Genomic DNA, 26,072 nt, shown 5'->3' on the forward strand with positions numbered 1-26,072 from the left:
ATAAAATTTCAATAATTATTACTTTATATTACAAGCAAGCTGTACCCATAGTTTGTTTTTAAAAAGTATTAAAATTCTTCTAACTTTATCCTTTTAGTTATTGACTTTCAAACGTGCCCGGTCCATCAGTGCGCGTTAATACAACTATCCACATCCTCATGCCTGACGATCTTTCCTGTCCCCAAATTTTTTTTTGTCAAAACTAAGTATGGATTTGTTTATACCGGGCACTAGACAATGGTATATAAAACTATTAGTTGATTTAAGAATGTCGACCAGCCACCCTTTGGTCGATCTTATCTGAAATCACCCTACAGATACATACATATACAAATAACGATACTGTAGTACTCATTGTGCGTGGATTCGCAACATCATATAATGTGCAAAGTCTGGCAACGTTGAATGCGAGATTTCGACAAAATTGTATGAAATTTTTAAATATGCGAGTATAGCCAATAAACAAATTTATGACTAGAAACTTTTTTTTCTGAGAGCCTATTGTTGTAAATTTCAGAAGGGAAAATTGATCTAGACAAGAAAAAGAAAAGCCTTCGTGAAAGCGCTATGACTTGAAACAGTTTGGAGAATCAACATTTCATACGCGTGTTTTGTCTACAGATTAATTTATAAATTTTGCAAAAACGGACTTTACCAAAGCAGAAGCAATGAAGTAAAGTTGGTTTCCTGTATAATGTTCTAAATTAGGAAGGGTCTTCTCTATCTTTCCTACTCTGGTACCCTGGTATGCCTGTGAAATAAAAAAAATAAAGGTTTACATCATTCTGAACAAAATATAATACACTTTGTTAACAGATTTTTGTTTTTTATGTTGTTTACGTAAGTTTGTGACACATCCACGTGTTTCAAAACACATGCATCTGTTTTGAAACTTACGAATCTTGACAAGTCTCAATTACTGAGTGTTATGGGTTTTTTTAACGGCCGAAATGGCATTTTTAAATTAACAGATGTAGGAATTTAGATAATTTTTGAATAAACAAATACGATTAAATGTATCGAAGTAGGAATATAGCGCGTTTTTCGCAAAACAAAAACAAATAGAATTGACTCAACGCATATAGGGCGTTATTAGTAGGCGAAATATGTAGGTGTAGGAAGCTTAGTGATCGAATAAGATATATGCTGTGAAGCCACATAAAACCAAAATATTTTGCAGCGCCGGGATTATAACTCCAATGTTATTAGTGCCCGCTGCAGTGATCTAGGTCTCACATTTGGAAAATTCTACCAAATGGCCGCCACAACAAGAATAGTTTGTGGTACTCTGTTAAGGTAGAGAAAAATAAAAGGGCGATGTCACCTTGAACGCGCCTTTGAGACCCCCAGCGTCAGCAATGTTTTCTGCAAGAGTCAGGTTTCCGTTCAACTGCAAAAAAGCAAATTTATGAAGACTCAGACATCAGTCATTTGCCTTTGAAAACGTTTAGACCATATACAGTGATGTATTCGTTAATAAGGGTCCAATTAATATGAACGCCTAGCTAAAGAGACAAAACGATTGTTGGACCGACTTCTCCCTATACAATTCTTTCTCGTTAATATAGACCGTTCTCATTTGGTCCTCCTGGGCGGCTCTATTCTAACAACTGTAGAGCCACCTTCCTGCATGCGGGTTCTTTGGAGATTTTGAAGCCGTCAGGCTGACGACCGCCTTTAGTGGACTGTTACCCGAACCGAGTATGCATTGCTAAGTATTGATACAGTTGGAAATTGACTGGCTGTTTCGAGTTTCGCTCTATCCTCAGGACTTGCTTTCAGCACTCCACCTGGGAGCGAGTGCGGAAACCAGAGCGCACACAACGGCCGGTATGGAACAGGAAATACAAAGCCGCCGCTCTTGCTTGATTTTTAAGACTCCACCACCGCCTGGACGCTAAAAAAAAAACCCCAAAAAAATGGTGCTTAAAGCGAGTCCTTAACTGGTATGTTTAGCGTCCTATCCCGTCCATATATTAAAGATATCCCGAAGTGGCAACAAATGACGTCAAAGAAGCCGGAGTGTCTTGCTCTCGGATGTCGCGATCCTGGCGGTTGTGCGTAGAAATGCTGGGGAAAAGCACAAGCGAACGCGAGTCTCGCTGTTGTTGCTGTGTCCCGACTTGTAGCTGCCGAAGCTTTCATAGACTGGCACACTGGAGAGCGACCTGCAGCAGAACAGACGTCTGCCACATTCGCCACCACTGCTGGGACACCGCCAGGAGCGCCACCGGCGACAGCCTGACGCTCCTATGACGTCATTAGGCGGAAGTCGAGGGAACACTTTTTTGGACGCGCTAAACACACCAGTCGAGGACGCGTTCCAGACACAATATATAAAAAAAGACAACACTTTTTTTTTGCGAAACAACGTTCGTGTGCCCAATTTCCGGTATGTTCGTTTGAAATTCGAAATTTGCAAGGTGTGTCAAGTGTGCTGGTACTTAAAGCCCCCCTCTGTACAAAGGACTTTGTATCTAAAAAAGCAGAGTACAAAGGCACTACAATTGTACGAATAAAAATGCAATAAGATAAAGAATCACTTTGTTAAAAAGTTAACCAATTGATTTAGAAACGCACTTTACCAGCTACGTAAGCGATGGGCCGGGAGACGTATACCATTCAGTGCGTGCGAATTACTCTGGGTACCAAACAAAAAACTACATTATGTATTATCCCTAGATATGTATGTTCCTAGTTAGGATTTTTGTAGCATACATTTAAATTTGCGTGACTTTTAAATAATTATATTACTGTAAAAGGAGCTGGCTTCCCTGTTTTAAAATACCACTGGACGGTTACAAGAAGTAATTTTCATGGCACGGAGCAAATTATTAACTATTGTCGAACAATTCCACTTACAAGCATTTTAGCTTGATCATCGTATGTGGAACCGTACTGTGTTACAAAGCATTGCGCTCGTTCATCGAAATGATCTTTAGTGGTTTCCGTCCACCAGTCGTGTAACTGTCCCGTTGAATCGAAATGTCGACCTGTGAAACGTATTTTTATACGAAAGTTGAAATCAACGTTTTGGACAATAGGGATGTGTTTATAAAAAAAAAATATTCAGATACTAAGGAAGAAAGTGCGATATTTCATAAAATTTTACGTCTGGTAATTTAGTCCATTGAGCGAAAATAATCCAGGAGCCAAAATCTTGAACGTTTTTTTTTTATTTAGCAACTGCGTAAGGACATTTAAAATTGAATTTGAAAGTATCATTAATATGTCTTGTCACCTGAAATAAATGACATAAATCAATTGCGAATGGTTTTAATTACCGTGGTGGTTTGAAGTAAGTCCACTAATCAAATAGGAGAAAAGAAATTTCATCCATTTTTGGATGATGCGTCAAAAAAAAAAAAAAGAAAAAGATTCTGACCTGTAATTTTTATTATGAGGAAAGGGAAAACAAAACACCAGAACATTATATGTCCAACGAGTTTTTCTTCTTTTTTATGAATATCTTACTAAAGTTTAACACAGATACACATCAGCGCTATTTTAAAGCCCTTTAATAAGGATGAGTGCGTTTTATGTGAAAAGCAGTTACCCATGTCGTCGAATGCATGTGTAATTTCATGTGCTATAGTAGAGCCGATACCTCCATAATTTAGAGCACTGCAATGTAAAGCGAAATAGTGATTTAATGCATAACTCTTGTAATCAATGTTTTAGATATGTATGTGTTAGTCCTTAAAATAAATGTATGCAGGCTTGCTTAGAAACGAGATGTTTTTTACATTGTTTTATTGTTTCTTGTGGTGAGTAACAGGAACTATAATGAAGTTTGCTATTTTACATATTGTCGCTTCTCCTAAATGTATAGCTAGCCAAGAAAAATGTTTTAGGTACTGTTACGTTTTTATTTAAGTGTAGCCATAATAAGTTCCCTAATGCAAAACCTGTTTTTATCTATTATTACGACTTTTTGACAGCTCTTTACATGACAAGTGAGTAAAATGTTACACCTTAAGACTCTCATGACCAGTATAAAAAAAAATAAAAAGGAAGTTCATTATCATGCAACATATACGCACACCTACGTCTATAATTACCTAGGCAGTCCTTCTGTGTATAAGGGACTCTGGAGGATGCCAGCAGGAAACGCTGCAAATGTCGACCCGCATGTTGTTACAACCAGTGCATATATTGAACAACTCTCCCAAAATAAGCTACTCAAACTAAACACATTGTCGGGATACCCAGGCTTTACTGTCGATGAATTATATTTATTATATTTATGTTCTAAAATAACTTTTAAAAAAGCAAAAAAAAAAAAAAAAAAAACTTGGCGAGGGAAGGTTTTGCGAAAACCACGATTCAAATACTTCCGCATTAACCAGTGGGGCGACGTCACATAATTGTATAAAAAACACATTACTTTGAGCGTTTTTCTTTTTTTTTTTTGCCTATGTGACTTTCCCCAGCATTAATTTTTTCCCACCATCATACTTCTCGTAATCCGTCGGAAACAAGCTGTACTACCCCCCCCCCCCCCCAGCAGACACACACAAACACACCATTACAGCATGTAACGTCACGCTTTCAGTATTGCGCCAATACAGCTTCCCAGCCTTTGAGACAATATATTAAAATTCAATATCTTCACGAAAACAATTATTCTGACTTGTATGTAATTTTTGTTTCTCTCTCAGGTGTATCTATTATGGCTTAGAAACAATTTTCAGTCAAAGTGTGTATCTAAAACTTTCGCCGGAGATCAAAATAAATAAATGGCGTGGCAAGTTTTGAGCATATTATTATCGCTTTGCAGGCAATGATAATTTAGCATTAGCCGATAAGGACTACGAACAAATCACGAAGCAAGAATCGTGAACATCATGAGGTACACCCAGCGTTTCTTAAGCTTTCAGCGACATTGGCATTATTAATAAATGAAAATATAACATTCTAAAATGTTTTAGAACATTTTAATGACACCAGAGTAAGAGGTTCAGAATTTATATAATGTATGCATATTTAATGTTTCTAAGGTACAATTCTGGCTTAAACAAACGAACTGGAAGCATTAATGCTCGACAATAAACAAGTGTAAATTCAGTAGCTTCAAACATTTATATATATATATATATATATATATATATATATATATATATATATATATATATATATACGTGTGCAAAAATAGGAATATTCGTGGATTGGAAGTTTTGCGTATTCTGTCTGAAATATGATTTAAGAAAAAAAACAAAAAAAACGTCGGTTTTTATAGATGATGGGTCGCTTCTTATTTGGGAGATAGATAAACAAACTGCCTGGCGGACAAAATAATACTTAAGCACAAAGTGGAGTGCCATACAGTATTTGATTTGCATAAAAACGGTATCACCGCGCACAAAAACGTCCAATAAGACCGAGTAAGTTGCAGTTTGAGCCAATGAAGTATCGCTTTTTTTGTGTGTTTTTTAGAACAACGTGTATGTTTCGGAAATCCAACTGATTTCAATATGGAAACGATGGTATAGAGAACCGCGCGGCTCCTCTACTGAAAATATTGGGGATACCAGCCGCCAGCTGTTTTTGGTGCAACTAATTGTCGTATTTGATAGTACAGAACACAGACTTGCACCCTCCTACGATAGGTGCAGTACACGACTATTTCTATCAGCACAGTGGACGTGTACCTCTGATTGCGTCAAAAACATTTTTACATAATTCACATAAAAGAAGTATGACCACACTAATTACAACTCTCAAATCACATTACATATACCAATTGTATTGCTCGTGTCTTCGTAATATGCGTCTACTTCAGTTGCCGGCACTAGCCAACTGAAAAAGAAAATATGTAATTAAAATAGGAACACTTCGGCTGCATGGTTGGTTTAATAATTAACTTTTGAAGTTTCAAACAAAACGAGTAATGTTTCACATTTTCTTTGGAGAGTCTGCTTTACCACGTACATGTTATGTTTGTCATATGGTTGACGCAACGCCTGTAATCCTTTCAGGAAAGCATTCGTTTCTACTTCTTCCTGAATCTCAAGGTATGGCGTGCCCTCTTCAATCCGTCCAATCTAACGAAAGAATCGCAAAATGTTTACGATCAATTATTTGTCTCCCATTTCTCTCTCTCTCTCAAAAGTATTTAACGTCCTGCTAAGCGATAAGCTGATTCAAACAAAATGGGGCCTTGTTTGTTTGTTAATCAGTACTGTTTTACCTTAAAATCTTTCTGCTAAATCTAAACGATGGTTTCTGCACTAGACCCTTCTCAAAGGTGAGCTCAGTTGCTGCGCAAATTACCCGAGCCCGCCATCCCATGGGCACGCACTCTGGGCATGTATTGTTCAGCGAGGACTCAGATCCTATCACACTAATTGGGCCAATCACATGGCGACCACCAATGTTGTTTGATGGGGTTTTGGAAAGAATCTGTTGCTTATTAGTGCAAAAAAGAAAGTGCAACTATTTTAACGTTGATAAATTCTGCAGCGTGTTACCTTCTTTTTTTTTTCCTAAAACAAAAAAAAAATAACAGCATGTCGCTTTTCTACGGAAATACTGCAATTCCGTTGTTGTAGGCATATAAAAAAATTAATTAGGTTCCGCCGTTCCGCGGCGTCTAGTGGTCATGGTTGCCATGTTGTGACGCCCTCATGGAGTGGTGCCCCGTAGTGAATTCGAAAGTTGTAGAATGCTATCTGCTCAGTTAAACGTTCTATGAATCATGTTGTGTGAACGTCACTAAATGCGTCTAATACCGCTGTCAGACGGGAAGGTTAAAGGCGAATTAGCTTGCGATCTTGCGCACAAGTATTTCTGTAAGTGAGGATTTTTCTAGGCAAGTTCAAAGTTTAAGAAAATGCCTTTGGGACTCCGCAAGAGATGAAAGAAACCGAGGCGCTAAAGTCCGGTTAGTTTATGACAAGATAGCCGTAGACGGTAGCTTGTTTTACTGGGATTTGACATCCGGTTCTCGCCGTCCATATGGGAGTGGCGATATTCTTGAAGGGGAACTGAGTCACAGAGAGGGCCCTGAAAATCAGTCGTGTTCCTGATTTACTCACCGTAATCAATCTAAACGCGCGAAGCGTATTAAACAAGAGAGCCGAGTTGGAAGCCATACTTTTGGAACATGAACCTGACGCGGTTATAATAACAGAAACGTGGTTGAGCACTCAAGTTGAAGATACGGATTTTGTACCACCGAATTATGTTTGCTTTCGTAAAGATCGGGAGTCTCGTGGAGGTGGTGTCGCAGTTGTTATCAAGGAGGAGCTAGAGAGTGAGGTGATGCCTAATTTAGATGGTATTGAATCATTGTTTTGCAAGATTGTAATAAATAAGTGTCCAATATGATCGGAGCTGTTTACCGTCCTCCTCTGACGAACGAAACCTATTTTACGAGTATAAATGATTATCTATGTGAACATGTCCGAAGTAAAAATAGCAGAATTGTTCTGGCTGGGGATTTTAATCTGCCCAACATTGATTGGTTGAACATGTGTGCAACACATGGGGAAGTTTCCACGTCGCAAGCTTTGATCAATTTAGTATTTTCTCATGATTTGACACAAATTGTTCAACAAAGTACTAGAACGCAAGGTTCTGTTAGTTCTTTGCTTGACTTGGTCTTTTTAAGTAAACGATTGTCGCAGTCGCAATACTCGTGCGAAGTTTTGGATGGTATCTCCGACCACGACATGGTCCTCGTGGCGTGTCCCTTAGGAAAGCGTGAAAAAGTACCGCCTGAAACTGTTTCCTTTCCGGATTTCTCTAAGGCAGATGATGAAAGTATATGTGACTTTTTTAATTTACATTATGATAGCTTTAGGCAATTCTCCGCATTAAACACGACATCTGTAGACGAGATCTGGGCAAGATTTAAAACTATGGTTCACACTGCCATCAACAATTTTATTCCCCTCCGAGTCAAAAAAATCTCCAAGCTAAACCCGTGGATAACAAAAAATATTATTCGCATGAAGCGTAGGCTAAAAAGAAAAAGGCGGAATCTAAAAAAATGCGAGACACCTCAAAAGCGAGAGGAAGTACAGGGCCTTTCGGATACTTTTAAATCGGAGGTTCGCAATGCTAAATGTTTTTATATGGAAAATTCACTCACAAACTTTCTAAAAAATTCTCCAGAAAAGTTTTGGCGACATTTATCTCCGGTTAAGGAAACTGTTCCAGGTATTGTCAAGAACGGTTCTATTATAACAGACAAGTGGCAAGTTGCTTCATCATTCAACCATTACTTTCAGTCAGTTTTCACAAGAGACGATGGCATCCTTCCCAATTTCTACGTGCCTTGTGGCATTCCTGCTATAACTGACGTGACAGTGAACCAGCAAGGTCTGTTCAATTTGTTATTAAACCTTGATGCTAAAAAATCATCCGGGCCTGACGAAATACCTAATATATTTCTAAAAAGATATGCAGAATGGTGCTCCCATTACCTGGTAATAATTTTTAACCTAACACTTGACAAAGGAACAATTCCCCGAGATTGGAAATGTGGCAAGATAATTCCGGTCCATAAGAAGGGTGATAAAACTATCCTGAGTAATTATCGACCGATTTCCCTAACGAGCACGTGCTGTAAAACTTTAGAACATATCTTATCGAAACATTTGATCACTTTTATTGAGAGTAACAAACTTCTGGGCTCTAATCAGTATGGATTCAGACGGGGGTGTTCTACAACTACGCAGCTAATCGAAATTTTTCATGATTTGAGCATAACCGCAGATAAAGGGGGACAGACAGATATTATATTTTTAGATTTCGCTAAAGCTTTTGACCGCGTATCGCACCCGAAATTGTTGTACAAGCTTAGTCACGTTCTTAAGAATGATCAGATAGTCGATAGGTTGAACTCATATTTATCAGGACGGGAACAGTATGTGTATTTTAAAAAGGAGAGAACAGATTCATTACAAGTAATATCCGGCGTCCCGCAGGGATCGGTGCTTGGACCGCTTCTTTTTATATTATTTATCAGCGACATGGGAAAGGACTTTGACTCCGCGGTAACTTTAAAGCACTTTGCGGATGACACTGTGATTTACTCCAATATCAGTTCCAATGAAGACCAACTAAATTTGGACAAGCACTTGCGTAAGATAATGAAATGGTGTGCTGACTGGCAGATGGAACTGAATATAAGTAAGACGGTCTACATGAATGTAACGCGCAAAAAACAACACTTACAATTTAACTACAGTATTAATGGTCTTCCGCTTGTTAAAGTTAACGAATATAAATACCTTGGAGTGCACTTAAGAAGTGACTTAAGCTGGAACTCCCATATTGACTATGTATGTAAGAAAGCCTTTCAAAAACTATGGATGCTTAAAACAAAGTTGGAGTTCGCTAGTTCCGATGTCAAATTAATCGCCTTTAAGTGTCTAATTTTGCCAACTCTGGAATACGCAAGTCCGGTTTGGGAGCCATTCACAAATCAAAATATTTATAAATTGGAAAGAATTCAAAATAAGGCTGCTAGATTTATCTTTAATTGCTACCGGTCGACTGAGTCGGTCACAAAACTCAAGGAGCAAGCAGGCCTGCCTAGCATAAAGACCAGATTAGAAACGAATAGAATGAAACTTTTTTTTCAGATATTTCATGGTCATTCGATGTTGGATACCCGAAAATACGTCGTGATGTCTCCTCCGGTGTACCACAGAATAAAACATAGCTTAAATATCCAATCCTATCAATACTCTACGGATCATTTTAGGCACTCCTTTTTTGTTCGATGTATTGATTTCTGGAATAAGCTGCCTGAATGTATAGTCAACTCTCAAAGTGTGTCAACTTTTGTGAAGGAAATTGAAATGTTTCTTCCTTCCCATGTCACCAAGTGATGTGACTGAATTATTGAATTCTTTGTGTGTCCTTGGTATGTTTTTGAAAATATGTACCACTCCTGCCTTGGCCTCACGGCTGGCAGAATGAATAAATAAAAAAAATAAATAAAAATAATCGGCGTGCGCTGGTTCGCTGACCCTTCAAAAGAGTTCGTTCTGAAAACCTTTGACTTGTCCGTCTTACAGCGGTGTCACCTACTCGAGGTGAAGGAAACCACTTTGTGGAGGTTGTTGGGGGAGACTGTTTCTATTGTTTCTCTGTAAGAACAATGTAGGGGTGATTTTGCAAGAACTTTTCCGGCCTTAACTGAGGTCTCCAGTTCCTATAAAAGAGATCGGTCTTGAATAAACTCACAGGTGTGTTGGGAGACATTGTGTGTTGTCCCTTCCATTGTTATGTCTTTCTTCACCTTCTGTGTCTCGGGTGAACTTGTGCCAACCATCTTTTCTACTGCTTGCGTGATCAAGAGTAACAAAAAAGTTACGTTTTTGTTTTCTTGCTTGTTCGGCTCGCCGCTGCGATCATGAAAGATGCCGACTGATCATGGTGTTCTGACGCGATTGAACCGGAGTTTGGGAAGTACTTTGATGCGAAGCGAAAATCTCTAGAGAACGAAGGTAGCTCGTGACTGTTGGCGTAATAAATGTAGAATGCAGCATCGTGCTCGCTGGAGGCGCTAAAGACAGAATACAACCGGTTCCACGTCACTGTGCACGTGACTCGGAAGAGGATATAAAAGAATTTTAGAAATTCCGCGAACAAAATACTGTCTATATTTGAAAAAAAGAAAAATAGCGCACGCAAGAATTAATCGATTTTGTCCTTAATCCTGAGAATCCTTAATCGTGATGTGATATCGAAGTTCTAAAATTTTTGCACTGCCACTTTAGAGAAATTAAGGTTTTAGAAGGTTGCGATTACGAGAGTTGAACTGATTGCTTGTCATCAAGCAGTAAGTAAAGTCGTACTGATAAATTCAAGATCCATGTTTTTTCGATGTCTGATTCGTAAAACATAACAATATTTGGTCTACAGGACGTGTTTTTTTTAATGACTTCGTATTCTTAAATATCAATCCAGTCGCCGACATTGGTAAAGCCGACATTACACTTTATGTGCTTCGAACCCACTTGAAACGCTCCGCAAAAATTGGTTTCTCAACGCATCGGGCAGCGATTTATTACAGAGGTGTGGCTAGGTGGTGGATACTTTAAGTGAAAACATTCACAAATAAAATTATCACGCTCAAGAAAAAAGAGAAGAAATAGGCATAGAAAAGAGAAGTGTTTAAGGAAATCTGCGGCAGCATTCGCAGATGGTGTCATTACCATGCTCGCCTAGTTGGGCAGATGGCGCCGCGCGAGACACGAGAATATGCGGCGCTTCGACCGATTATCGGGTATCAAGAGGGGGGAGACACAAAGAATTTATACCTCCCTGTTTTCCTACACAGTTTTTTTCTAAGAATTAATGAAATTATATTCTTCCCGGCATTGAGAATAATATCGGAAGATAGTCCACACGCTCGACGTCGGCGCGCCCTCGGAGCTTTGGGCATCTGTCGGCGGCACATGCAACTCGACAAACATGATCACGGCATCGTTAACGAATAATGCCGTCGATTGCCCGAATTTTTTTTTTAAACAAGTTGAGAATATTTGTTGGTATATTCACCCCGAGCTTCCACCACATAGCCGCACCTCTATAGTAAATCACAGTGCGATACGTTAAGAAACGGACTTTTGCGAACCACCTAAGTAGTTTGATCTGTTAGTTAACATGCTGTAGAGAACCGGAGGGGTCTGTTGACGTCTTCTGACGATGACGTAAGTGGGGACGCTTACCTAAAGCGCTGTAGATGCAATTTTAATTTTAAGCGTGAAATGATTTGGCCGGTTAAACTATCGGATGGGCAGAAACTATCATAGAATGAAGCGGGTTGCAAATAAGTATAAGGTTTTTGTTGTTTTCGAACCCTGCTAAGTTGTCCCGCTTACCACTTAAACATCGATATCTTTTTATTATTGCAAAGGACTGAAACGTCCTAAAACATCAAGCTTGAAATCTGAGCATTTGCAGTGAAAACAAAATAATTTTAACAAACTTGATTTAAAAAGCCCGCCCGAATCTACGACGTAGTTAGCAAAACGGCGCACTCCTTGCTTTTTCTATGACTTCCATCAGGAAGTAGTGTTTAATTTTCTATCTTTCCCTCATCATTCTTGGGCAGGCTCACGTGCCACCCTGCCAATCGCGAGACAATTTCACGAGACCATTCTTCAAGTGCGGACAAGGCGTCACTTTTTATTTCGTCATTTTTTTAGCAGCGTTAAGCCTGAAGCACATTCGAGCAAAAATCGTGTCACATCGCGCCGCCAAGCAGCATAAACATAGCAGCCGTCGCTTACACTATTACGGGACTGCACCGCTTGGGCCCCGTCATAGCCTTACTATGGTTACGCCGCTTGGCGATGCAAGGCGACGCGATTCTTGCTCAGATGTGCTTCACGCTTTAGCCGGTTTAAAACGATTTTCAAAAACGAAAGTAAGAAAACTACTTGTATCAGACATTGTTGAGCGACCTGAGGGGCGATGTCGCAAAGCTGCTGCGTGAAGTTCTGCCCCAGTACTAACAAATCTAAAAGTGCCGCGCTACACTATTTTTCCAAAAGATGAAGCACAAAATGTTCGGTGGTTGGCTGCAATCAACGAAGAACAGCCACAGAGACCAGTCTCATACCCCCTGATCTGTTCTCGCCACTTTGTTGACAAAGGCTATTTTAAAAAACCTCAATATATTCAAATCATTGAGAGTTTGTTTCCGCCATCAACCGAAACGTGCTAACGAACTTTACGGCATCACGCCATATTGAAAGCATGAAGAAAAAGCTAGGAGGCGGCCGATCCTCCGTCATTAACACTTCCAGGCGCTGACTTTTATTTTGCAATGTCAGCAGTGTAAATCTTTTGCAATTGTCGTGAAAAAGACGTATTTTAGGAATGAAAATAATAATTATAATAAACTTGCAACTTGCGATTTCCTTTAACGTTTTAAAAAATGGTTTAGCCAATTACGTAAGGAAAAAAAGAATCGAGGACGAGCTCCAACTAAAGGAGGACAGAAACTTTAATATGCTCTTTCGCACGAAAGAACTTTGTTTTGGGGGATGGTTTTTTTCTTTACGTGTTTTTGAAGAGTTTAAGATGGCAGTGAAAAAAAAATCGATCTTCGGTTTGTCAATGGCCTTTTAAGCGTGACCATCAACCGTTGTGGACGCCAAAAACGGAGTGCAAATAAAATACCGCGTATTTTGTATCTGTCAGCGGATTCATGCACTAGTTTTCAGTGTGTAAAGGTGCACATAGGGCAAAGGTGCGTCAACATGAAAGTTAAGAAGCACGCTCTTTCGTTAGCATCACTTCCGGCGCACTTCGCAATAGACCCTGGTAAGGTGCACCCCTTTCTTTAATGACATAAAATATTAAAACCTTAGAAATACCGATATTGTGAAGGAGATCAATGAAGCTTTTTTTATGTTACGCCTGACGAGATGTGCGTCAGTGCCTAATTTTCATTTAGGTGACGAGGTGAATTACATAGGTGTGGCCCGTACGTTTAGACTGGCTTTTGATACGTGCGAAGGGTGTTGCTCGTGCGGGTTCTGTTTTGCTCAGTTTCCTTGTCAATTTGATTTAAAGGCTTAATCAAAAAGTGGAAACCGGTTACAACTCCCTGTAACGCCGAATTAGAGCGCAGCTCTTGAGAAGTAAGGAAGGGCACTGAGGTGGGGGGGGGGGGGGGGTCATGCGACCTCGTGGTGGTGGGGTAACGTGACTCCCCACGAGGTCACGTGACCCCCTCTCCAAACTCATGTGAGCGGGTCACGTGACCTCGGGGGGGGGGGGGGGGGGTGTCACGTGACTTTCCAGGCCACGTGACCCCCAGGGAAATTTTTCCGCTTGATTTAGCGGGCAAATTTTTTCCCTAGACTTAGCGGGCAAATTTTTCGGCTAGATTTAGTGGGAAATTTTTTCCGCTAAATTTAGCGGGGAAATTTTTCCGCTACATTTAGTGGGAAATTTTTTCCGCTAGATTTAGCGGGGAAACTTTTCCGCTAGATTACGCGGGGAAATTTTTCCGCTAGATCTAGCGGGGAAATTTTCCCACTAGATTTAGTGGGGAAATTTTTCCGCTAGATTTCGCAAGATTCAGCGAGGAAATTTTTCCGCTAGATATAGCGGGGAAATTTTTCCGCTAAATTTAACGGGGAAATTTACCCATAATGCACCGCGCGGTTAAGCCGACGGCGACGGCGACGGCGACGCCGACGCCGCTCAAGCCGGAAACGGGCGCCCATGAGCTGCGCTCTAAAAAGAAATATTCAGTTGAGAGTCAGCGCCTTATGTTTGCACTCTATTCCTGTGTGCCCGTATTTTTCAACGCTGTTTTGCGTTTTATTTTTTTTAGAAATTTGCCGTCTAGCATAACTTATTGTTTTAATGCGTTCTGCACTAAAAATGATCCAGGAGTGAATTATTTGAAAAGAAAACAGGGCATATAACAGCGAATCAATGTAAGAGCAGCAGCTAGCTTTATCCTTTACTTTTTGACAGAGAGCCGATTGTGGCTATTCATTAAATATTTGCAAAATAACCCTTAAAACATTGAGTGTGATTTTTGTGCTACCATAAGTACAGTCAGCTTTGTACTCGCGGACGGCCCCATGCAACACGCAAGCCATTATAGATCACTTTACTTCATGCGGATTCCCCAAAATTACAAATAAAATCCTAAAAAAAATGAAAGCCGTTTACAATTCCCTGTAACGCCGGTTAGAGCGCAGCTCTTGAGGAGGAAGATAGAAGCGTACTGAGGATAGGTGACTCCTTGAGGTCATGTGACCTAAGGGGGCTCGCGTGACCTCGGGGGTCGCGTGACTTCAGGGGGTCACGTGAACTCGGGGGTCACATGACCTCAGTGGGGTCACGTGGCCTTAGTGGGGTCACGTGGCCTGAGGGGGTCACGTGGCCTCAGGGGGTTACGTGATCTGAGGCGGGTCAAGTGACCTGAGGGGGACACGTGACCTGAGGGGTTCACGTGACTTCAGGGGGTCACGTGACTTCAAGGGTCACGTGACATCAAAAGTCACGTGACCTCAAAGGTCACGTGACCTGTGGGGGTCACGTGACCTGAGGGGGTCACGTGGCCTCAGGGGGTTACGTGACCTGAGGGGGGTCACGTGACCTTAGGGAGTCACGTGACTTCAGGGGGTCACGTGACCTCAGTGGGTCACGTGACCTCAGGGGGTTACGTGACTTCAGGGGGTCACGTGACCTGAGGGGGTCACGTTACCTGTGGGGGTCACGTGACCTCGCGGTTATGCCGACGCCGACGCCGACGCCGCTCAAGCCGGAAACGGGCCCCTAAGAGCTGCGCTCTAAAAATGAACGACGTTCACAACACCCTGTAATGCCGAATTAGAGCGCAGCTCTTGAGGAGGAGAAGGAGGGAAGTGTAGCGAGGGGAGGGTATACCCCTCTTCCCTCCTCCTCCCCTCCTCCCTTCTCCATCCTCCTCATCCCCTCCTCCTCCTCCTTCGCCTCCTCCTCCCCTCATCCTTCAACCTCCTCCCCTCTTCTCCTCCTCCTCATCTCTCCCCTTCCCTTTTCCCCCTCCTCCTCCTTCCTCCTCCTCCCCCTCGTCCTCCTCTTCCTCTCTCCTCATTCCTCCTCCTCCCCCTCCCCTCCTCCTCCCCTCCCCCTCGTCCTCGCCGCGGGTTCCGTCATGGGAAATGTCCCATATTACACTGTACCTCGTGACGTCACTCGTGACGTCACGTGTGACGTCACGAGCCCCGCGCTTTGCATTGTGGGACATTTCCCATAATGCACCGTGCGGTTACGCCGACGGTGACGGCGACGCCGCTCAGACCGGAAACGGGCGCCCAAGAGCTGCGCTCTAAAACAAAAAAAAACTTTCAGCCTTTTCACTCTGGTGAAGAAGGAGGACCAGCGGAGCTGTACAATGGAAAGTAATGGCCGGCCGCAAGTCGGCAAGCCAGAGTGGAAAGGCTGCCACCATCTATAAGCGACGGCGGCAACCAGATACGTGGCTTCCCGCCGTCGCTCATAGATGGCGGTAGGTGTCCAGAGTTCAGTGTCTTCATTTCTTTACGGGGGACAAGGTCCTGGGGAACTAACCCTTAACAACTCCGCTGTAAAAAAAAAAAAAAAAAAACACACTAGGGCAGTTGCGTTTTACACGCAGCTGAGATGCAGATTGTATAATGATTGCTATAACAGAATTAATTACACTCCATGGCCCATTCGCTTATTAACGTTATTCTTTACCTTATCAGAGTTCACGTCTAGCCACTAGCCAAGCTGATAATGTCTAATGAAAAAATAAACTTCGAAGTGTATTATTAACGTACAAATTGGTAGTGTTCTTCCAGTGCAGTATCATTTAAGATCCATCCCGGGTAGCCAATCTTCAAGATCATTGTGTCCAACTAAAAGGAGGATTTGTTATTAGGACAAATGACCGCTGCAATGAAAGCAAAGTTATTTTTATGCCATTAAGGGAGATCGGGCTAAATGACTAGGATGAGAACGGTTGTCGGGCGATGGAGAAGGGCGTGCGTTGAGTTGAGACAGGGGAACCAGGACGAATTTAAGAAAGAGCTGTTCATTTCAGGGGAAAATTCCAGCGCATTCATTTAGTACTTTTGCTGGCTTCACACAAACCGACGGATGACGAAAAAATAACAATTTAGTGCATATCCAGAATGCAGTGTATTCTTGGGTATTCATCTTCAATAAAGGAATACTCCCCCCCCCCCCCTCCCCCCCAACTTGCAATGTAAGCTAAATAAATGGAACTGTACGAATACTTGAAAGAACAAAAAATTAGGGTTTGGGACGAAAACAGGACTTCTTGCAAAACGTCCTGTTTCCGTCGTCCCATACTAGATGTTTTATTTTTTCCAGTATTTGCATCTGTTCACCAGCACGCTCGTTTTCAATTATTATAAATTGAACTGCCTTTTTATGTTATTGCGTTTTAGTATCGGTAATTAAATACTGTTTTGCAATTACTGCGTTTGCTACAATTTTGGGATTCTAGAGCACATTTGTATGAATAGCTTATACCGGCGTGATTTGGTTCGCCATGCAGGCGGTCTTCCTTCTGCGAGAGGTTTCTCCGCCTTGATCCTTTGTAGCAATGGTACTTCGTAGTAGGTCGCTAGTAGAAATTACCGCCTCTACTCCGGAATTACGTCTCTCGCAATACATGAATGTGCGCCATGAGGTTGAAGAGCAATGACTTAGGGGTCCAAATGCTCAACAACCTTCGACTTGCCTAGAAAATGCGTATTATGTGAGAAGTAATTAATTAAATATATTCTGCAATGAAGTTACTGATGAGGTAGGCTTCACTTATTGTATTTACATTTTATAAATGTATTTTCACTTTTAATTTGCTGCGTGTTTTTCTTTACAAAACTAAGCCATGACGGGTTCCCATCTGACAGCCTGTGATACATATCACAGGCTGTGAGATTTGTGGGCACAGAAAATAAAGAATTATTATTATATTATATTATTATTATATCATGAATGCGTCGTGTGAGAAATTAATCATGCCGCGAGACTGAGCTAGTTGAGCGCGTATATATATTAAAGAAATACAACCTTTCGCACAGCTTCCTCCTTAGTTTTATTGTCAATCCAGTCGTCGTTCGTGAACATTTTCTTAAATTCTTCTTTTATTGCTTTAGCAATCATTTCCACCTGAACCCGTGAAACAATATTTCGACTTTAAGCACATATTTCATCGTTCCAATTAGGTCAAATGGGCAAAAAAGGGAGGTTCATATTCATTTTTTGAGATAGTCTCCCCTGAACAGTAAATAATGTACAGATACATTTACTTCGGTCCAAAGGTAGTCGCGTAACTAGAGTTAGCAATTAGAAGAGGATGATGCCGAAGGGGCAACAAATGACGTCACGAGAGTCGGAGTGCCATGTTTCAGATGTCCCATTCCTGGTGGTTGTTCGCACAAATTTCGGCAAAAAGAACGAGTACGGTAGTACTAGTTCCGGCAAAAAGAAAGAGTCCACCAGCGCTGCTGTGACACCGCCAGGATCGCGGTCGGCGATAGCGTGTCACTTTTATGACGTCATCAGGCGGAAATCGAGGGAGCACTTTTTGTTTTGGACGTGGTAAACACATCGTCGGATATGCGTTCCAGGTACCATGTACGGGTAGGCATAATGCCTGGTACGCGTCTCCCACTGGTGTCTTTACGGCCTCACGGCAGCATGGTGGTGTCTCGGCAGCGGTAATGGATGTGGCATACGGCTGCTCTGCCGCGGTTATCGCTCTCCAGCTTGACAGACCACGGAAGCTTTGGCAGCCAGGAGTAGAGACGCCGTGACGACAGCGACACTCGTGTCTTTTGCCGGAACTTCTACGACCAACCTCCAGGATTGCGACATCCGACAGCACGACACTCCGGCTTTTGTGACGCCATTTGATGCCACTTTGGGGACCACCTTCGGTGCCTGAGAGGATAAAAACGCTAAGCACACCAGTCGGAGGCGCATTTCAGTCACCATAACGGGGTTAACTTAGCCGACGACTGATGTTTGTTAGCAAGAAAGTGCCTAAGAAAGAGTCGAAAAAAAAAAAAACGAAGTAACAATAGAAATGAACAGCCCGATAACTCTAACACAGATTCCGCGCAGAGAGAGACAGAAAAAAAAAAAGAAATGTGACACCACGTTGCAGCAAAGTCTGAAAAAAAAAAAGAAGAAAAAGACGAAAATAAACTAAGATTAGAAAGGCGGACTCAGTATAGTGGGACCGTCTTTCGAGTGATGGCATTTAACGTGTCTCAAAAGAAGTTAGCCATCAACTGAATGTGTGCAGTGTATTATTGCAAAGGAGTTTCGTTTTTATTTGGACAATAACACTTTTTTTTTCTCGCACATGTGAGAAGTGGCAGGTAATCTTTCATACTCCTTTTTCATTTTGTCAATTAAGTGTACGTGTACATTCATTTCGGTAATGACTTGAGATCGTAATCACGGTGAGAAGCTCGCTAACGCGTGCATGTGACTCTGATATGTTTTAAGTGCGTGTGACGCTGTTATGTCACTATGGGCAGTGCATGTGACGCTGTTATGTATTAATTTTCATAGCGCATAGAAGTTTGGCATTACACGTGCTTGCTCCAGCACAGGAGGTTGAAGTAACTCTGGGTTGTGCATAAATTCTACCAGGCGTCGATACAAAAAAACTTCTCGCCGGGAATAGGCACAATTGTCTCCACCCTGCATATATAGACATCACTGTAGTGAATACATTGTGATATGTTTTTTGCTGGTTTTTATTTTTGTAGTTGGCGATGGTGGCGGCAGGGTTAGCTAGATTGTATTTTTGCCAAGACAGGTATATGAACAAGACTTCTATGAAAACGGTAATGTCAACGACAAAAGTAAGACGTATTGATTGATTGAAACACTACAGTTGAGTCGTAGCAAAGATTTGAAAGTTTTAGATGTTTAAGTATTTAAAGAAACAGAGCATATATAGATTTGTATTTCGGATGCCTTACAAAAACTGTCACATAATGTGTTTTCGGTAAAAAACAATCTAGGCAAGAAGAAAACTTTTTTTTTTGTAGAAGTAGCACACATTTTACTGTTGAAATGGTAAATCATTTTTAACAATCAAGGCGCAAAAACGAAAACTGTCGCGATGCTTTTTCGTTGGTTTCCTCGTGTGTAGACAGGCAACCCAATGCATTCTGAAGAGTTCGTCTGCTAGCAGAGACCCCAAGCTCGCCAGAGGAGCTGCGGTCGGTTTTCGCCGTCACGCCGCGGGCGTTTCGTGTGTTGGCCTCCAAGGTATTTGATAAAAGGTCATTTAACAGCCTTTATGCGTCTAATATATGTCTTACATAGTTCATCTTAGCTCTGACATGTTTATTACACAAATCATATCTAAACATTACATTGTTTAAATAGGAAAAGAACAAATAAGCTAAGATTATCTAAAAACCAACAAAAGAAACAGGCAGACAGACATACAGATATACAGGCAAGCAGACAAAAACAATCGCAAAAGCAAACAAATCACAACAAAGTACAAAGTAACAAACAAACATAAACACAAATATACTTACGATTAAAGAAATGAGCATGCAAAAAGCAATTGTAAGAAATAAACAAACAAATGAAACAATATTATCAGATAAAAAAAAACTTCACATAAACGAAAAACAAATAAAATTGCGAAACAAATAAAAATGCAAAAATGAACCAATAAATTAACAAGAGATGAAATTTTGTTAGCAGACTAGATTAAGCTCGCTTTTACTTGGAGATTCACATTGATTATATCGATGATGTTGCCTTTTTTAACGTTTTATATATAAAAAAAAAAAGAGAAAAGTGGCGATTTACGCCATTTCTGCTCGCCTAACTCACTTACTTCTTCCTTTGCTTGAGAACTGAACTTCTGTTGGACGTACAGGCGGTCAACGCTTGCCGACATGCTTTCTCTGACCACCTGAGTGCATCTTTCCCAGCGTGGATAGGACGGTGCAGCACCGTGCTTCTTTCTTTCGAACTCTCTTATCGCACCACGGAGCTCTTTCGACGCATAGGGTCCATACTCTGATACGATACTCCACCCTAAAAAATTGTACAGCGTCGTCCTGCGGTAGGAAACAATACCGGTGACGAATATTAAATCATCATATCAGTCACTGGGAGCGTAGGAAGCGCAGGACGCGGCTTGCTATGTTTATGCTCCTTGATTCGTTTTTAGGTGTTCATGTCGGGAGCGAAGACCGAAACCTCATTGGCTACGAAGCGGTAATAAGATTCACAGGGCACGCCGACGCCCTGCCTTTCTTACGCCATTCAGTGACTGTATAATTTTCTAATATATATTTAGACAATAAGACAGCATTTTTTTTTCGAGTTTAAATAGTTCGAACGAAACGTCAAGGGCATATTATACAGGCTCGAACTGTCTTACCGATGTATAGCTTGATGCTCCCGACAGCAAGCTGAGGTCGAAGAGTGGTATTAAAATATAGTATACATTAATATTTGTTTTAGAAATGAACATCGTGGAAGTTTTAAGAATCGCAGCCTAAATTATAAAAATAGATTTAGCCCCTTCAAAAAGAGTACCCTTACGCGAGGGGAGAAAATTACAGATTTCCTTCAGTTTTACTATTTTTCCAGGAATGACCGCACATTGATTACAATTGCAGAGCTGATATATGCGTACATGAAGTCGATAATTTTACTAAAATCTGCTTACACGTTCTAAACACTGTTCATTACTTGCTTAAATATATTTTATATTTGTGAAATGCACTTTAATATATTGAAGTTTAAGTTGAACAGAATGGTAAACCTGAGACTGGCCTAAAAAAACAAGAAATGCGAAGGAAGCCAGCAAAGAAACAGACGTCTCAAACTCAGGTACAAAATGTATCTTTTACACACTTTATATACCACATCCCCAACGCCCTCACTACAATCACCAGTGGCAACAGACAAGACGACGACACTATAGAACAAGAGGATTAAAACACACACACACACACACACACACACACACTCTCAGCTTTTAACGAAAACGTGGGTAAACCTTCTTTCACCTTCCGTAACCTGGGCTAAGAAACATTTGCACAGAAAGTCGCACTTCAACATAACCACGACCTTGCCCTCCGCAAAAGTAAGGGGTTCACAACTGAACACAAAGAACGACCATACCCTCCGAGAACGAACCTAAACAGGAGCATAATGTGATAATAAAAAATGACTTCATCATACATTTTTTAGAGGTTATGAGCGCTGTCAAAGGGAATATTAACATGAAACGTTCTTTGGCTCGCCAAGGAAGGAGACCGTCAGATTTAGTGAAACTAAAAAAAAATCGACCGTGACGATCGACGCTGATTGGCTGGTGGAAAAGTCTCTTGATCAACGCTGATTGGCAGATTCCGGTGAGTCTGGGAGGTTCTGGAAAACCACCAGGCTTTAAATCCCGACTGGCGCCGGTATCTTCTTTCCTGGAACTGTTATCAAGTCCGTGTGCCACGGGTTTTCTTACGAAGAGCGCCGTGAGCGTAGGCGCCGGGCTCGGTAATGCTCCGGAGCAATATTGAAACGTTCCACGTGTAACACAATTGCACAGCAGTTTGCTACGCAACTTTATGTTGACATATAGTGTGGAAACGTTCAGTTGTGAAAGTAGTAATGCATTTAAATTGTCGAAAACACTCATGTGAAGATTGCCTGAATAAAGAAAAGATTTTTTTTTTAATATTTAGTTGCTGTTGGATGGTCGCTCCTCAAAACTAATGCAAGCCAATAGTTACCTAACTTAAACTGAGAACACATCGTAGGACAACGTGCAACACTTACATACTGACTTTTGAAAGTAGCTTCATCAGATTTGTGTAGTATTTCGGTTCCTGAAATATGATGTCCTCCTCTTCATTGACCGTTATATTCACAGGTGAAAGGTATTCATTGAGTAGATTAACCCAGTTAATACTCTGGAACATAAACTTCACGATTAATACAAGCTTGGGAGAAGAGCGTGTTGGTTTGGGTCATGGATGAAGAAAGAATAAAACAATTAAAACAGGGACAACACAACCGCATCTTTCAACTAGCAACAGACGAGTAAACTTTCAAACAGCGAGCAGCCGACTATACCCAGTAGGAGTAGGGAAAGAAGGGGGAGAGAAGGAAAGGAAAGAAAAGAAACGCGAAGTCAGGGTGGTAGGGTTATCTCGGATTTTAAAAATTCAACCTCAGTTTTCGTCAGCAGGAGGGAAGGGTTAGACACGTTGTTTTTTGCTGTGGTCATCGCGAATGATTCCATGATTAATACAAGAGTCATGTTCTTACAACTTGCATGTTTTGTCCGGCCCCCCCCCCCCCCCCCCTCATCCGCCCTCCCCCCAAAAAAGAATTTAAACAAATTAACTTTAATAATTCTTACGCTTTTCGAATTACATGTTGCTTTATCGACAACTGGCCTCATCCGAACACGGGAATAAAATATGGTGTGCACAATAAACTTAAATTTATAGAGTCTATTGATTTCTCGTCAACTTTAGACTGATTTGAAGATACTAGAGGAAATTTGGGGGAATCAACGAATGTTAGCTTTCTGACTTTTTGGCAGCTTTTTTCAAGACTGAACGGAAAACACTTAGTACCCGCACTATTCGTGACTAGCGTGTTGGTTTATTCTCTGTCTATTTTATTCTTTTCACTAAGATGAATACTTGTACTCAGGTTTTGACTCAAGCGCATTTATGTTTTGCTTAACAATGGAGACTAGAAACCCATCACCACATGCACACAGACAAAAAAGTGTCGGAGCATTTTGTAAAAAAATAATAAATGATTTGGAGTTTGTGTTTCAACTTAAGTATGTTTTATCTGTCACATTAGGAACAAATACGGCGCTTTAGTTTATGATAGAAATCTTTAAACAAGGTAAGCTCTAATCTTAATCACACTTAATGGGTGAGGTTCATTATAATGAACAACTAAACCAAAAATCACGAGAATTTTAATCTGCTTGATGAATACCATCAGGCCCTCTTACGGGGAGCACGGGGCGGGGCGTCCTTTTGACAATGCAGTTTTGACACACACGTGCACGTATATATATATATATATATATATATATATGTATATATATATATATATATATATATATATATATGTATATATATATATATATATATATATATATATATATATATATATATATATATATATATATATATATATATATATATATATATATGACAGCAAAAGAAAACCCTTGGTGGAAACAGCAACAACAGACGGTTCATTCTTCGACGTTTCTTTATTCTTTATTCTTTATTCAGGTAGCTCCTGCAGCGCCGTTAGGCATTATTGCAGGGGGCGAACAACATAGAAAAAAAACATTTCTGCATTTGCGGCACAAACAGTTTCAACACTTAAATTGTTCCAATCCCTAATGGTCCTAACAAAGAAAGAATTTTTGCACAGTTCCGTCCTGGTGGAATATTCGCGTATTTTGTGGATATGATCTTTACGTTGGGAAATATAGAAAGGGGGTAGAAGGTAGTGAAAACCGTTAATACCAGTGTGTTTATTATAAATGCTATATAGAAATTTTAAGCACAAATTTTTCCGCCTGGATGTCAGCAAATCCCAGCCTAATGTACTCTTCATGTCCGTGACGCTCGAAAAGCGGTCGTACAGCCCCAGGACGAAGCGTGCCGCACGATTTTGGATCCTCTCTAAAGCGTCTATGTGATTTTGCTGAGCAGGATCCCACACAGTGCAAGCATAATCTGTAAGAGGTCGAACGTAGGTAAGGTATGCAAGTTCTTTTATTTTTTGTGTAGACCTTTTTAGATTACGCTGGATAAAACCGAGTGCCCGTCCCGCCCTCATGACGACATCGTCAATTTGCGCATTCCACTTGCAGTCTGCTAATAAGGTCACCCCCAGGTACTTTACTTTACCGTCACTTTTTAGTGGTTCATTATTTAAATAATACTGAGTGTGAAGTTTATTTTTTTTGCGGGTGAAGGTAACATGTACACATTTGCTGACGTTTAACTGCAATTTTGATAGACTGCACCAGAGTTCAATTTGATCCAAATCAGCCTGCAGTTGTGTGGAATTCTCATCGTTTTTTTATACATCTATATACAACACAATCGTCAGCAAACAATCTTAGCTGAGAGGTCACGCCAACGTGAATATCATTTATAAATATTAAGAACAGCAAAGGTCCAAGTACCGACCCCTGTGGCACGCCAGAGGTAACTTCAACAAAATCTGATGTTTCACCATCTAGAACCGTACATTGCCGACGCGAACACAAATATGCCTGTATCCAATTATGTACCGAAGTATCTAGATTCAAAAGTGCCAATTTTTGGATTAAGAGGGAATGCGATACTGTATCAAACGCTTTTCTAAAATCGAGAAACACACAATCAATTTGCTCACCCCTATCAACGGTAGTAACAAGATCATGATACAATTCAGTGAGTTGTGTAGTACAAGAATAACCCTTTCTATATCCATGTTGATAATCAATAAAAAAGTTCTGAAACGTGAGAGTTGCATTATCTGGGAATATAAAATGTGCTCAAACAACTTGCAGCAAACCGACGCTAAGGAGATCGGCCTGTAATTCGTGACATCATTTTTGGGACCGGAGTCCGGCCTTCGAACCGTTCGTTGTTGCTGTATTCACCAAGGGTTTTCCTTTCTTCTCGGTTATATACCCATGCCTTCGGTCCCCAGCTACCATGCCCGTTGGGTGTATATATATATATATATACACCCAACGGGCATGGTAGCTGGGGACCGAAGGCATGGGTAGATATATATATATATATATATATATATATATATATATATATATATATATATATATATATATATATATATATATATATATATATATATATATATGCAGGGTGTTTCAGAAAACGCAGGACAAATCGCTCCTGCGAAAACTAGGCATCGAACAGAAAAAAAGTTGATACCGTTTTGGTGGCTGTCCAAGAACCCGTTTAGAGAAAATATTATCGTTTAGAAAAAGTACTTTTTTTAAGTTTTTTAGAAAGCAACTTTTTGTTTGTTCATTTGAGGGCCATAGTTTCAAATAGAAACTTACTGGACATCCATCAATAACCCCTATAACAACCCTTTTCAGACAAGTATAAAGCATGCCTAGCATTTTACCATGTTTTGGAAAAACCCTTCAAGTCTATCGCGTACTCAGGTTTCGGATTCTTATCCAAGCGCATCTTGGCGACAGCTGTCTTGCCCTCCAACGGCTAAAGCGCGGAACCAAAGCCAACCCAAAAGTCAAAGCTCAATCTTGCAATGTCATGCTCTTTCGAACAACGAGGCGTTCCTTGTCGCCTGACCTCACGCGCGCGCTAAACTTCTTTGTTTTTTTTTTACGAGAGAGGGAAGGGAGGGAAGGGAGGCAAGCGGGCGAGACTATGCACCAACTCAAACAAACCGGTGCGCCCCTAGCGGACGCCACCGGCGGCGCGCATGCGCGATGGGGGTATGGGCAAGAAGCTCCCCGCCACCCATAAACAAACCATTGGAATGGATGTTGCCGGCGTCGGTGTGAGTGATAGCGCTCT

The 26,072-nt window shown here is 40.9% G+C and overlaps 2 protein-coding genes across 2 annotated transcripts in view; both read right to left on the bottom strand.

Annotated features, from left to right (window-relative positions):
* Window positions 1-622: 622 nt before the first annotated feature.
* On the bottom strand, window positions 623-21,710 carry LOC121835866 (neprilysin-1-like). The gene is made up of 5 exons (XM_042290404.1): window positions 21,664-21,710; window positions 3,557-3,624; window positions 2,863-2,993; window positions 1,325-1,390; window positions 623-751 (listed from the first exon to the last, which is right to left on the bottom strand). Exons 1-5 carry the CDS (start codon window positions 21,708-21,710, stop codon window positions 623-625), a joined length of 441 nt encoding a protein of 146 aa, XP_042146338.1.
* Window positions 21,711-22,158: 448 nt separating this feature from the next.
* The window catches only part of LOC121835867 (endothelin-converting enzyme 1-like), a 62,783-nt gene continuing 58,869 nt past the window's right edge, over window positions 22,159-26,072 (bottom strand). Inside the window, exons 8-9 of the mRNA XM_042290405.1 lie at window positions 22,311-22,436; window positions 22,159-22,173 (exon numbers count right to left, since the gene is read on the bottom strand). Coding sequence (XP_042146339.1) covers window positions 22,159-22,173; window positions 22,311-22,436 — 141 coding nt within the window. The remainder of the gene's footprint in view (window positions 22,174-22,310; window positions 22,437-26,072) is intronic.

This window comes from Ixodes scapularis, unplaced genomic scaffold (assembly GCF_016920785.2).
Source record: "Ixodes scapularis isolate PalLabHiFi unplaced genomic scaffold, ASM1692078v2 PGA_scaffold1__304_contigs__length_218370807, whole genome shotgun sequence".
Lineage (NCBI taxonomy): Eukaryota > Metazoa > Arthropoda > Arachnida > Ixodida > Ixodidae > Ixodes > Ixodes scapularis.